The sequence below is a fragment of the Saccopteryx bilineata genome, chromosome 3, assembly GCF_036850765.1.
Source record: "Saccopteryx bilineata isolate mSacBil1 chromosome 3, mSacBil1_pri_phased_curated, whole genome shotgun sequence".
NCBI lineage: Eukaryota > Metazoa > Chordata > Mammalia > Chiroptera > Emballonuridae > Saccopteryx > Saccopteryx bilineata.
The window spans coordinates 43,391,051-43,405,301 of NC_089492.1; the positions used below are offsets into that span (position 1 = coordinate 43,391,051).

At 37.0% G+C, this 14,251-nt stretch overlaps 1 protein-coding gene across 2 annotated transcripts in view; it reads right to left on the bottom strand.

Annotated features, from left to right (window-relative positions):
• CIBAR1 (CBY1 interacting BAR domain containing 1) overlaps positions 1-12,918 on the bottom strand; it is a 34,297-nt gene extending 21,379 nt beyond the window's left edge. The window contains exons 1-6 of one of the 2 annotated variants that reach the window (XM_066266078.1): positions 12,681-12,918; positions 12,029-12,263; positions 9,509-9,577; positions 8,278-8,379; positions 5,636-5,641; positions 3,673-3,777 (exon numbers count right to left, since the gene is read on the bottom strand). In XM_066266078.1, the coding sequence (XP_066122175.1) occupies positions 3,673-3,777; positions 5,636-5,641; positions 8,278-8,379; positions 9,509-9,577; positions 12,029-12,263; positions 12,681-12,706 (543 nt within the window). In that variant the 5' untranslated portion in view covers positions 12,707-12,918. The remainder of the gene's footprint in view (positions 1-3,672; positions 3,778-5,635; positions 5,642-8,277; positions 8,380-9,508; positions 9,578-12,028; positions 12,264-12,680) is intronic. The other variant, XM_066266077.1, reaches the window with a different exon arrangement.
• Between the last annotated feature and the right edge of the window lie 1,333 nt (positions 12,919-14,251).

A 14,251-nucleotide genomic window follows, 5' to 3' on the forward strand; every position in this document is an offset into this window, starting at 1 on the left:
AATCACAGTGAAATAGTACTTCACTCACATCCACTAGGATGACTATAATGAGAGCCTAATGAACAGCAAATCTAGAGAAACTGCTATCCTTATATTTGTGGTTCAGTTACTTTGGAAAATGGTCTGGCAGTTTCTCAAATGATGAAAGAGTTTACCATCTGATCCAGCAATTCAACTAGGTATATACCTAAGAGAAATAAAAATATATGTCCATGCAAAAACCTGTACATAAATATCATTAACCATAATAGCCAAGAGGTAGAAACAACCCAAATGTCCATCACCTAAAAAATGAGTAAGTAAAATGTAGCAATATTCATACAGTGGAATATTACTCAGTTGTAAAAAGGAATAAAGTACCAACATACGCTGTAACATGGATGAGCTTGGAAAGCATTATGCTAAATGAAGGAAACCAGTTCCAAAAATCATGTGTTTTAGGATTCCACTCATGAAATGTCCAGAATAGGCAAATTCACAGGAGAGTAGAGGTGGTTGCTTAGGGCTGGGGTATGGGTGTAGGGGGAGCAGGGAGGTAAAAGCAAAAGTTTACTAGGTTTTACTCGGAAGATGATAAAAGTGTGAAAATGGTCTAAAACTGAGTGGTGGTGGTGGTTGCGCGTATTTGAACATATGAAAAACCACTTTTTAAATGGGTGAGTGTATAGTAATGAGTCATATCAATTTTTTAAAAGTGGGTGTCTTCCTATCTTCCCTTTTTTGTAACCATCAGGAGACCTATCTTTCAGGGGAATGACGCAAAGGCAGAGAGGAACCTGGAAGCCACTTTCTTTGTATACCTTTCACTGTGCAGGCCCTCAATCCGTGTCCTGTGGCTTCAGGAAATCCCAGGTATTAGGAATTGTAGTTGGGAATTCCACACTCACTCTGCCTTAGTTTTGTAACTGGTGGTGCTCAGCACCCGTAGAAACAGTCAGCATGCAGGTGGAACAGTGAAGTGAGGAGAGACAGGATTACCATGTGTAAAAGAAAATTCTGTAGACCTGAGGAACACTGGTGAGAGTGAAGAATCACTCTTCTTGAGTCCCATCACTCAAGAAGACCTTGAGTGGCAGTGGAATCACGCATATTTCACAAGTCTCCACATTTTTCAGGTTAAACTAGAATATATATCCTGCTCATTCACTCCCACCTCAGTAAAGATGTTTGTCTCGGCATCTTCCTGAGATTCTTCTCATGTGTAGCAAGCCACTGTTACACAGAAGAATGCAGACTGAACTGACAGGTTTAAATCATTTTTTTTTTTTTTGGTTTTCAGGACCAAATGGGAGACCTTTGAGCCTAGTTATTTGAAAAACAAGTTCTAAAGTCCTTTGAAACTGGCAGGGAGCCTTAAAAGAAATTAAAGGTGCAAATAAATGGATTTTGTTTCATGGATTGTAGAGAGGAATGATCTAATTAAGTGGCCTGTTAATAAGAACATAACTTTTGAAAACAATGTTTTCTTTGCTAACAGTTGAAAAATGACAAAAATACTGTTTTAAAAAGCTTATTACAGGAAAATCTGCAGTAAGCCAAAAGGCATCCTCAGATGACTTGTCTTAAAGGACATAATGTCGTCATAAGCAATCCTTGAAATCTTCCCATTGATGCCTAGAAAAAGACCTGGTGTCCATGATCCTAAAGGCTTTCTATCTACTGATGGGCTATAAAGTAAAGCAGTTCTTGTAACACCTTATCATGGTGGACCCAAGTTTACATGGTTAGCTACTTTTGCCCTATTAATTTACTTGATAATATGTAGTTATTAGCATTATGTTAAAAAATTAATAATAGTATATTTGCATTATAATGGGAAGCACAGATTTTTATAAACATAGTTCAAATTTTGGCTGTGATACTTTGGATAAGTTACTTTACAGCTCTGCTTAATTTTTTTGTATAATATAGATAATGCCATCTCATTTTCAAGGGGTAGCTGTAAAGATAAAAAATAATTTATATAAAGTACTGGAACAGCACCTGATACATATAAACATAATAAATGTTAGTTCCATTTGTTTTTTAAGAGAGATGAGAAGCATCAACTCATACTTGCTTTAGTTTAGTTATTTAATGATTGCTTCTCTAGTGTGCCTGGACTGGAGAACTCAACTGAGCCAGGGACCCCTTGCTCAAACCAGCAGCCTTATGCTCAAGCCTGTGGCCTTGGGCTCAAGCCGGCAACCTTGGAATCATATTGATGATCCCATGCTCATGCCAACGCCTCACGCTCAAACTGGCATGCCCAGCTCTCAAGCCAACAAGCCCACGCTCTAACCAGTAACCTTGGGGTTTTGAACTAGGGCCCTCAGTGTCCTGGGTCAATGCTTTATCCACTGTGCCACCACCAGTCAGGTTGTTAGTTCCTTTTGACTAAACAGTATTTGTGATAAAAAGTTGAATATCTGGCCTCTGGTTGGATGTAGCACCTTTACACCATTTTTAAAATTTTTCAATTTTATTTTTATTTTTCTAAAGTGAAAAGCAGGGAGGCAGAGAGACAGACTCCCGCATTTGCCCAAACAGGATTCAGCTAGCAAGCCCACTTGTGAGTGATTCTCTGCCCATCTGGGTCGTTGCTCCCATTGCAATGGGAGCCATTCTAGTACCTGAGGTGGAGGACACAGAGCCATCCTCAGTGCCTGGGCCAACTTTGCTCCAATGGAGCCTTGGCTGTGGGAGGGGAAGAGAGAGATAGAGAGAAAGGACAGTGGGAAGGGTGGAGAAGCAGATGGGTGCGTCTCCAGTGTGCCCTGACCGGAAATCAAACCCACGACTTCCACATGCCAGGCCAACGTTCAACCTCTGAGCCAACTGGCCAGGGCTTTATACCATTTTCTTTTCTGTAAGAAAATAACACTTAATGTGTTTTTATAGTATTTTTTCACTCAGACTATGGGCTAAAAATATCAGAGTAATTTAGTCTTTGTATCTATGAGTCTGTTTCTGTTTTGGTTATTTTTTTCTTTACATTCCAGATTTAAGTGAGATCATATGGTATTTCTCTTTTTCTGTCTGACTTATTTCACTCTGTATAATACCCTCTAGATCTATCCATGTGTTTGTAAATGAGTAGCCTTCATTCCTTTTTTATGGCTGAGTATTATTCCACTGTATGTATGTACCACATTCTTTTTTATACAATCACCTATGGATGGGCATTAAGGTTGCTTACATTTCTTAGCTACCGTAAACAATGCTGCAATGAAAATAGGGGTTCATATATATTTTTGAATTCATGTTTTAGATTTATTAAGATAAGTACCCGGTAATAGAACTGCTGGGTCATAAGGTAGTTATATTTTTATTTTTTTGAGAACACTGTAATGTTTTCCATTGTGGCTGCACCAATTTGCAATACTGCAAGGGGAGGAGTGGGTGAAAAAGGTGAAGGTTTTAAGAAGTACAAACTGGTACTTACAAAATAATCATGGAGATTTAAAGTACAGCTTAGGGAATGTAGTCAATAAGTATCAGACGGATGCAAAATTGACTGGGGGGATCACTTTGTAAGTTATACCACTATGCTGTATATCTGAAACTAACATAAAAAACATTGTCAACTGTAATTGAAAAACAAAAAATCAGAATAATTTAAATTTTTCATAAACTTAAATAATATATAAAGATTTAAAAGCATGTTTTGAACCTTAACAGTTACTTTATTACCTTTATATCCTTTATTTTCTGCTTTTCAAAATTGTCAATAGTTTCTTCCAGATGACGAGTTGTTCGGGTGGCATCCATAGTAGCTCTCTGTAATTCAGTTTCTGCCTACAAAAGTATTGGTCAACAAAAGATATGAAAGAAATTAAATCAGAAATTTGAGTCTATTTGTAAATGCTACCATTGCAGAATTGGCTTTTTGGCATAACAGTATAAATGTTGGATAATTTCCTTGCCACATAAAATGAACTATATAATAATCACATGCAGAATAAAGAAAATCTATTAAGTGTCATGACTCATGATCTCAAAAAAAGAAAAAACTTCTCCCTTTCTTTCTACAAAATAATTTTTTCCCTATATCACCCTTGGATGATTTAAACAATTTTCTGTATTTTTCTACTTTATCACTTTCACCTATATCACTGTGTTGTATAGCACTGTACATCATACTATTCATTTTCTCATCATTTCTCTCCCCCAAAAACAAAGGGCCTGTGATTTAATTATTTTCAAATTTCTAGTTCTCCAAATGCATTAAATGTTTCTAATTCTGTAATATTCTAATCAGGTAGAGCAGAATATCACTACAAATACTTATTTTAGCATTGTTTCTATTTGTATATTCTTCTTCTTCTTTTTTTTTTTTAAGAGAGGAGGAGAAGCAGAGAGACATACTCCCACATGCGCCCAGACAGGGATCCACCTGCCAAACTCCCTATGGGGAGATGTTCTGGCCATCTGGGGCTGTTGCTTTGTTGCTCGGCAGCCAAGCTATTTTTAGGTCCTGAGGTGGAGGCCACAGAGCCATCCTCAATGCCTGGGGCCAACTTGCTGGAACCAATTGAACCATGGCTGCAGGGAGGGGAACAGAGAAAAAGAGAGAGAGAGAGAGAGAGAGAGAGAAACACACACACACACACACACACACACACACACACACAAAGGGGGAGGGGTGGAGAAGCAGATGGTAGCTTCTCCTATGTGCCCTGATTGGAAATCGAACCTGGGACATCTACATGCCAGTGGGTGGATGTTCTACCACTAAGACAACCAGCCAGAGCTATCTGTATATTCTTAAAAGCTAACAATATTACATTGTTACTATTTAGTTAATGCTTATTATAAGAAATGTATATATACCAATAACTAAAAAATTAGATGACAAGTCTAATGCTTTACTTCATATACTCTAATAAGTACTCATACTATCTAGATCTGTGTGCTTTATAGTCAATGGTAGCACTTGCCATATGCAGCTACTTATACTTAAATTAAAATTAAATGAAAAATTTAAATCTGGTCTCAGTCACTCTTAGTTACATTTCAAGAGTTCAATAGCTATTTATAGATAGTGGCTACAGTACTGTAAAATGCAGAACATTTCCAATCTAATCATGTATTTCCCTTAAAAATAAAAAAAAGCAACTCTTCTTTTAGGACAAGTTACCCAAAAATATTTAAGATTTTTTTTTTGTTAAACAGTAAGACATAGGTTGTAAAAGACTGGCCAATTTTCTGGTTCAATTCTTAATAGTAAAGTTTTATCTCCTATGGTAATATTAGGCAGTCTCCAGGTTACAAATGAGATAGGTTCTGTAGGTTATAAGTATTTATATACACAGAGAGGTAAAAATAATTACTACATTAAGACAAACATCTGTCCAAGTTGTATTTAACAGGTAAATGTACCTGTTCCAACTTACAGACAAATTCAACTTAGGAACAAACCTATAGAAATTATTTTATTTGTAACCTGGGGACTGCCTATTGTATTTGCTCAAAAGTATCACATATATCATCATTTAACAGTAACTCATGGGAGAAATTTGCATGTCAGCAACATTTTTGACACAATATTCTGACATTTAGCCCTTGCTTTCTTTTTCAAGAAAATGTATAAAATTGAAATAAGTAAAATGGTTTACTCTAAGGATCCATCTCGACACACCACTTTATTACCCACCTGTGACTGAAATTTTTTATAAAGGAAAAAATACATTTCAAAGAGAACAATTTTTTTCAATAAATTAAAATCATATACTCTTAAAAAATTATATACTCTTACAATTAGATGATACATTAATTATAACTATATATTAGTTATTTACTCTTACACTTAGGTTAATTCAGTTTCAAGATAGTAAGCATTTAAAAATATATTCATTTATCCTTTTGTGTCAGTGTGTATGTTTGCCATGTAGGGTGTAAAGTTTTTTAAAACCATACAAACTTTTAACTTTAATCATAACTAGTAGTAAAACACAATTCTGTAATTACTGCCTTGGGATTTTAAAAAATATAACTTCATCAAAGGAAATTCAAAAGTAAAATAGAGCTCCTTTAAATATTCATTAGTATGAAAAAGTTTTTAGTTCTTTGATGCATGTTAACCTTTTATTAATGAGTTTCAAGCAGATTAATTTCTTAATACCATTTATTACACGTGACTCAGACAGTTCTTGTGAATATTTCCTTTTGACTTCTGTCTTTCCCCTCCCCATTTATGGTTTCATTTTAAATTTTGGAAGGGTAGGTAGATTTGGCTAAACGAGGAATAATGGGGAAGCAGAAGCCGTAACGTCGGTATCTTAAGTCTACCACCCTGCAGCAAGTACTCTTCATTTCTTTACGTCTCAAATCTTTTTATTCCAGCACAGCATCTTCCCCAAATTATGCAGCTATTTTTAACAAAGAGGACATAGATGTCTGTTTATTCCTTTTGTTGAAAATTCCTCAAACTATAATGGACTAATTTGAGTAGGAAATGGTTTTGATTAAAGTACTTTATGACTTTATGAATATCGGTATATGTAATAAAAGTAGTCACGAGTGTAAAACAGCTTATAAAAGGGTGAGCCAGCTTGGTGATTTTCAAATTGTGTTACAGGAAGCCTGTTCACAAGCCGTGGGGGGTCTTGGGAGGTAAGGTAAGCAGGCACAGCCCCTGGATTCTTTACCTTACCCTCTTGTACCAGTACTCCATTTTATTTTACATATTGAACTTTAATGTGCTTCTTTTGAATAATAGCCTGATGAATTTTAAGGACCTATCCTGGTTAATATTCTATGATGCTATGATTGAAAATATTAATATTTGCATTTATATCAAATACATTTATATGTAGATTGTCCTTTATTTTCTTGTCTTAGGTTGTCAAAATCCACTGGATTCACAAATCTTTCCTGTGAGCACAGCAATTCACCTATAGCAATAAGCTATTCAGTTGTTGAATTTTTCTCCCCTTGTGAATCTGCAGACCTGCTTCATTTACAGTACAAGACTACCTCCTCCACAGTAGTATTGAAAGAACAGCATCTAAGTCAGTAATGTCTTTGTTTTAGGAACAGATTTATTTTCATACTGAGTGTCGATACTAATACCCCTCATTCAACCTTGCCAACCATTCAAAATTCCAGGTGTGACATTTTTTCTGACTTTATGTACTCTTCTATATACAAAACAACAAGATCTCTGGCTTAATTAAAAATTAAAACAAAAAAACTAGTGACACTCTCTGGCCTCTGCCTCAGTCCCTGTCAGTCATAAATTTTCCAGCATTCTCTGGTTTGTCTGACTTACTTAAAACCTAGACTTTATAATCTCTAGTTTTTAGATCTTAAGCCTCAAGTACTATCTACATGTTTCTGTCCCAGCTGCCAATGGGTAGTCCCAGCCCTGTGGCTGCCCATTTTTGTGTATTACAAGGTTGGGCATATGTATCTTTGGTACAAAGAAGGACCAGGCAATGGGTGGAGCCCCAAATCACTGCTCAAGGGATTCATTCCCCTCAGGCATGGAGGTGTTCTGGAACCCCAAATGGCTCCAAGGAGCCACTCCTCATGTGGTTTCTGGCTGAGACAGGCAGTAAAAACCTTAAGGAAGTAGGAAGGAGACATAAGGAATGGGGAAAAGAGGCAGTGGGATAAGTTAGTACTTTCTACACAATTGCACCTATCCCAATTGCTGGCAGTTAGAATTAGCTAGGCATTATTTTCTATTCTTTTGTTTAGTCAGGACCAAGGCAGAGTTTAAGAAAGTCTTTCTTAACAGAAAGAACTTTGTTAAGTAGACACTCCCATCTAGATCACTTTGTGTTCAGCTGTGGACATCAATTATACTCTTGAATCTTCTCAGGATTGTGGGTGGAAGTCATAATTGTGGTTTTCTTTTTTGTTTTGTTTTGTTTTTTAAGATAAAGGGAATTATACTGGTGAAAACAAGTTTTTCCTTTTCTTAAAAGCAGGGCAAATGGCACTGCTAAATTACAATGATAGATCTTTAATTTTATACTAAATACTTAGTCATTATCATGTGAAAAAATCTCAGACTTTTGAACTTACTCTTTATAAAAACATCTACAGTTATGAGTAATTTTTAAAATATCTAGTGTGAAAAACAATAAAAGGGGACTAACAGGTGGTGTATTTTCTTTAGAATGATCTAATTTCTATAGTGAGAATTCATAAATGCATGTTTCTTTCCAACCTTAATATTACAATTCTCTGCACACACATTTAAAAGTAGAATGCATAATTTCCATATGTATTTACTTTTGTACTGCATACCTTACAAAAAAATTTTAAAGATCAAAATTCAAAGGATACAATAACATGTCGGTCAGATGGGTTTCGCTGACGTGTTCTTTCTAACTGAGTTAACTGTTTAGCTTCTCGATTCCTTGCTGTTAATGTTGCTTTGAGGTCGTCCTGCAAAAAGGGTTTTTTTTGTTTGTTTTTTTGTTAATAATAATCTATAATTTTAGAAATAAAATACACACACTCTGTTTTGAGAATGGGAGTATGGAGGCCCTGGCTGGGGGGCTCAGTTGGTTAGTGTCATCTCGATACCACCAAGATTGAGGGTTCAATCCTGGGTCAGGGCACATACAAGAATCAACCAATGAATGCATAAATTAAGTGGACAACAAACTGATGTTTCTCTCTCTCAGACCAATAAATAATAATAAAAAAAATTAAGACTGGGAGAATGGTTTTGTTTGATCCAGACATCATTACCACTGGAATTACTACTGCATAATTAGTATCTTTGTGTGATAGTGTACACATATATGTTTCTTTAATATCCTCTCAAAATAATCACACATAATTTCAATACAAAACTGTAACCATGTAAATACAAATAAATATATGTAATTTTGATTGTGGCGGTAATAACATGTATAAACACATTTGTCAAAACTCAATGAAGACTTAAAATGGAAGAATTTTATGACATGTATATTACACCACAAGTTGATTTAAAAAAATAGAACTCTGAAGATGTAATATACAGCATGTTGACTAGTTAACGGTACTGTACTGTATATCTGAAAGTTGCTAAGAGAGTAGATCTTAAAGCCCTCTTCACAAAAATAATTTTTGTAATTACGTATGGTGACAGATATTAACTAGACCTATTGTGATTATTTCACAATATATGTAATTATCAAATCATTGTTGTATACTTGAAACTAATGTCAATTATAGCTCAATAAAAAAATAGAACTTTGTCACACTCATTTTTAGTCTAATGTTATTACCTGCTTTAAAATAAAAAGTATAAACATATTTAGTAAAATAAGTTCTGTTCATATATTCATGACTATATAAAGTGTCCATAATAAACAAAATAATACTTTATGTTGCTACAGTAATATACTTAGTGAGCTCACTAAAAATATTTCATAATTCTCAAAGTTCAAGAAATGATGACTCTTCAGAGTGTGTGAAAAAATGACTAAACAATACGTTGAACTTTTTATTAAAAGAACAATTATTGGAAATCTTATACTCTTTGCCAGAATACCTAATAATAGAAAAATAATGAACTACTTACTCGTTTCATTTTTACAATGGTTCCATAAGCTTTCAATGGTTCAACTACTTTGGCTTCAAGTCTTTCAACCTATTGAAAATTATTATAAAATATAACTGAAAAGAAACAGATTTTAATTCTGAAATAAAAGCTGTGTTGTTTAATCTGAACATAATTACTACACAGACTAATTAAATTTAAAAAAATTAAAATGTCACAGTTAAACTTAAATTGATAAGACTCAGAATCTCAACTTAAACACATTAAAAACCGTTAAGCTGTACAGTAACAAAGCAGAAAAGCTCTCGGAGTAATATGGCAAGAAAATGTGTCAGGTTTCTAAGGAGCTCATTCTTACCATACCACCATCTCTGTATTACTTTTGTATCTCAAAGTGGCTTTCGGGTAAGTTTTAAGACATCTCAAATTTTAACAGTTTCCACTTTGAGTGTGTTTAGCACAGTGTTGGGTACTTTATACATATAATCTCTAACATGTAGTAGCCCAGATTTAGAGACAAAAAAAGCACAGCTGAAAGATACAACTCATTAGAAACATTTAAAGCAATACAATCCTTAAAATCAAGAAAGCTTACAGATCATTGTATTAGTTGAATTTTTTTTCCTAGGAAGCCATTCATAAATTATCAAAGCTTATAAAGCAAGATAAATAGTCCCAAGTGTTCCTGAGCTGTCACTCTGTATGGTTGATCTCACTTTTATTTAGAAATAAAGTTTTTTGAAACATTACAATTTTTATTACATATTGGATAATTCTTTTACTAATATCATTAGTGGAAGACACTGAAAAAACTGATTTTAAAAATGCAAGTACATAGGCTTGACCGGTGGTGGCACAGTGGACAGAACCTTGACCTGGGATGCTGAGGACCCAGGTTTGAAACCCTGAGGTTGCCAGCTTGAGCAAGGGGTTACTGGCTCGGTTGGAGCCCCTGGTCAAGGCACATATAAGAAGCAATCAGTGAACAACTAAAGTACTGCAACTAAGCGTTGATGTTTCTCATCTCTCTGCCTTCCTGTGTGTGTCTCTGTCTCTTGCCTAAATAAATAAATAACTCAGACATTAAAATATTCTTTTTTAGGATAGGTAATATAAGATATATATTTCACTGTTTAAGAAGCATGTATTATTCTTGTGGCAGAAAAAGGGCTTTTTTGATGATACAGTTTTAGATAGTGAATACATTTCATATTGATTTTTCTTTAGCTTCTATAAATAACATGTATCTGAATATTTTATAAGATTTTAGGAGAACAAAGAAAATCAAGTTCTCCTTGAGCATTTGAATATTAGGAATCCTAAAGTCAAAACCATGAATATTCAGAATAGTTTAGTCTATACCGTTTTGAATAATCCATACACTGATTACTCAGTGTAAGAGTTATCCAAGTCTTTTCTGTTCTCCTTTTTGTTGCCTACCTTTCGTTCTTTAGCACCTCCACCATTTGGTAAGCAAGGGAATAAAAAGGAGAACAAAAGTGAATCAATTCACTTTGCTATTTGATAACTAGCATAAAGATTTTCTAGAAAGGGACACTGCAATCTTTGGCTAATATGGGATTTTTAGGGTTATCTGTGAGTATAGATTATTTCTGAAATAGTAAGTCACCAATTATGTAAAACTGAGAGTTGCTTGTTTATTACAGAAGGAATATATGACAAAAACTCAAGCTTCCCAAAAAGAGTGCACCCAAATGTAATTACTACTCATTTTTCTGTATGAATAGCAATTATAGGTTCAAAGACCATATACTTATTTTGCTTGTATATGGTTTTTTTTTTTTTAAATAATTGAAATTTCTGTTTTAGGCTCTAGAAAAAGGACCAAAATAACTGATGAGAAAAGTGCCACAGAAACAATGCAGCTTTAACTGGGCAACTTCTGACAAGTTAACCTATTTTGAAACCTAAAATAAATATAATGAGGTATTAAAGGAAAAAATGGGCTTTTGGAATAAAAACAAGTACACCTCCACTTCCCTCCACACCCGCCCAAGCAAAAAAGTTTCTACAAAGTCTCACTACTGGTTTGCATCCACAACATAAATCAGTACTTCTCCCTCACCCCCAGGGAAACATTGGTCAATTCCCCTGAGCACAGACACAGCAAAGATCTCTTGTCCATTTTATTACATATCCACTCACATGACCATTCCCAACAGCTTCCATCTCCAGACATACATTATACTTACCTGACTGACCACAAGACACAAGTCACGCTCCTTTTCTTCCCCATGAGCACTACGTTTAAGACCCCCCTGTAAACAGCCACCCCTTGGCCAAAAGTTGGAAAATGAAATGGGGAAATTCAAGACTTCAAGACACCCTGAAGTTTAGTTTGAAAACGGTAAAATCACAGGAAGCTTCCCTTTAATGGACTCACACAGTGTTACAGACACGAAAAGGTAGGTATATCAAGTGTGTGTTCACTACTGCAGATTACGAGTGAGTCTTCATGGATCCTTCATCCACTACTTCGGGGCTCATTCATAAAAATGACGCTGTGACTTCACTTCATACCTCTGCTTGTCGATAATCCTGAAGTTTGGCAAACTCATCAGCAAAGTTTTTCAGGCCCTGCTTTAAATTTGGGGTCTCTGTATTGGCATACTCGTTTATTTCATTCACCAGGAGGTCTGCTTTGTCTCGAAGTCTGGCAGTTTTCCGCACATAAGCAGCAAATATTTGGCACAGCTCTCCAAAATGCTTCTCCACATTTGTGACAGCATTTTGCAGTTGTCTGGTTTGAGCGTCCCTAGAAAAAAAAGGCGACACAAAAAGAAATCATGTTAGGATCAAGATGGCTTCATCTTCACGCTAATTTGATAGGCAATCATTTCCGGGGCTTTTTTGCAGCTTCTCCGGAGGCAGATTTCCCTCCTCTAAGTCCCCATTCGGCCCTGCTTTCCTATCCCGACACTAGGCGCACACAGAGGCCCGGCTCCCGCGGCCGCTCCCTGCGGGGTGGTGGCTGCGAGGGCTGCTCCGCCTGGGCGCCCAGCTGTCCCCGGGGCTCGCCGCAGCCCGGGGAGCTAGGCCCTGTAGCGCAGCGGGGAGGGCCCAGCGGCCGACCCGGGGTAGAACTGGGTCCCAGTACAGAGGTTCCCCTTCCTCCCACCAAGCCCTCGCGCGTGTGGCACCCTGGGCAGCGGAGGGGCCCCGGGGCTGTTACCGGTTTTCCAAGCTGCGCCTCAACATCTTGTCCCACGCACCACAGAAACCGCGGACTGGGGCTCAACGACCAGGCTTTGAGTGCCCGGCGTGCGATGGCCCGCACGGGCGAGCCTCCGCCGCTGGAGCCCGAGAGCCCGCCCGCGCGTGGCCGCGTCTTCCCGGCGTTTCTACGGCAACGCGGCGCGCGCGCCCCCGCGTTCAATGCCGGAGTTGTGCCAGGGAGGGCGCCGAGAGGGCGGAGGGCTGTGGCCGCCACCTCATCCCGCGGATCCTGTATCTGCATTTCCACGCGCGTTCCGGAAGCTGGGCTTTTCATCATCCTGAAGAGCAGAGCTGATATAGCGTGTCTCCAGTCTCTGCAAGTCGAACTGTAAGCAAAGGAGGAAAATTCCAAGCCAACCCATCTGAAACGCAAAACTGAAGGCCAGTGGGGTCCAGTTTCTGCTTATGTGACATTTAGCCTTAGGATATATGTTCAACTTCTCTGAGTCTCCGTGTTGAGTCTGAAAATGCAGCCTCTTGGAACCTGCCTTTGGAAGGAGCAATGCTTGCTGTGTCATCTTTAATTTCTCATTTATTTGGCAAATGTTTATTGAGTTCCTATTTTGTGGAAAAAAATGTGTTGGAAGAGAGCTTGGTATTAGCATAAGAACAGGCATATAGATCAACAGAACAGAGAACCCAGAAATAAACCCACGCCTTTATGGGCAATTGATATTTGACAAAGGAGGCAAGAGTATACAAGGGAGTAAGGACAGTCTCTTTAACAAATGGTGTTGGGAAAATTGGACAGGTACATGGGGAAAAAAAATGAAACTAGACCACCAACTTACACTATTCACAAAAATAAACTCGAAATGGATAAAAGACTTAAATGTAAGTTGTGAAACTATAAACATCTTGGAAGAAAACATAGACAGTAAACTCTTCGATATCTCTCGTAACAATATTTTTGCTGATATATCTCCACGGGCAAGTGAAATAAAGGACAAAATAAACAAATGGGACTATATCAAACTAAAAAGCTTTTGCACAGCAAAGGACACCATTAACAAGATAAAAAGACAACACACACAATGGGTGAACATATTTGCCCATACATCTGATAAGGGGTTAATAACCAAAATTTATAAAGAACTTCTAAAACGCAACATCAGGAAGCTAAACAACCCAATTAAAAAATGGGCAAAAGAACTGAATAGACACTTCTCCAAAGAGGACATACAGATGGCCAATAGGCATATGAAAAAATGTTCAATGTCACTTATCATCAGATAAATGCAAATTAAAACCACAATGAGATACCACCTCATACCTGTTAGAATCAATACACAGTAAGTGCTGGTGAGGGTGTGGCTAAAAGGGAACCCTCCTACACTGCTGGTGGGAATGCAAACTTGTGCAGTCACTGTGGGAAACAATATGGCGTTTCCTCAAAAAAGTAAAAATGGAACTGCCTTTTGACCCAGCTATCCCACTTTTAGGAATATATCCCAAGAATCCCAGAACACTGATTCAAAAGAAGATATCCACCCTCATATTTATTACAGCATTGTTTAACAATAGCCA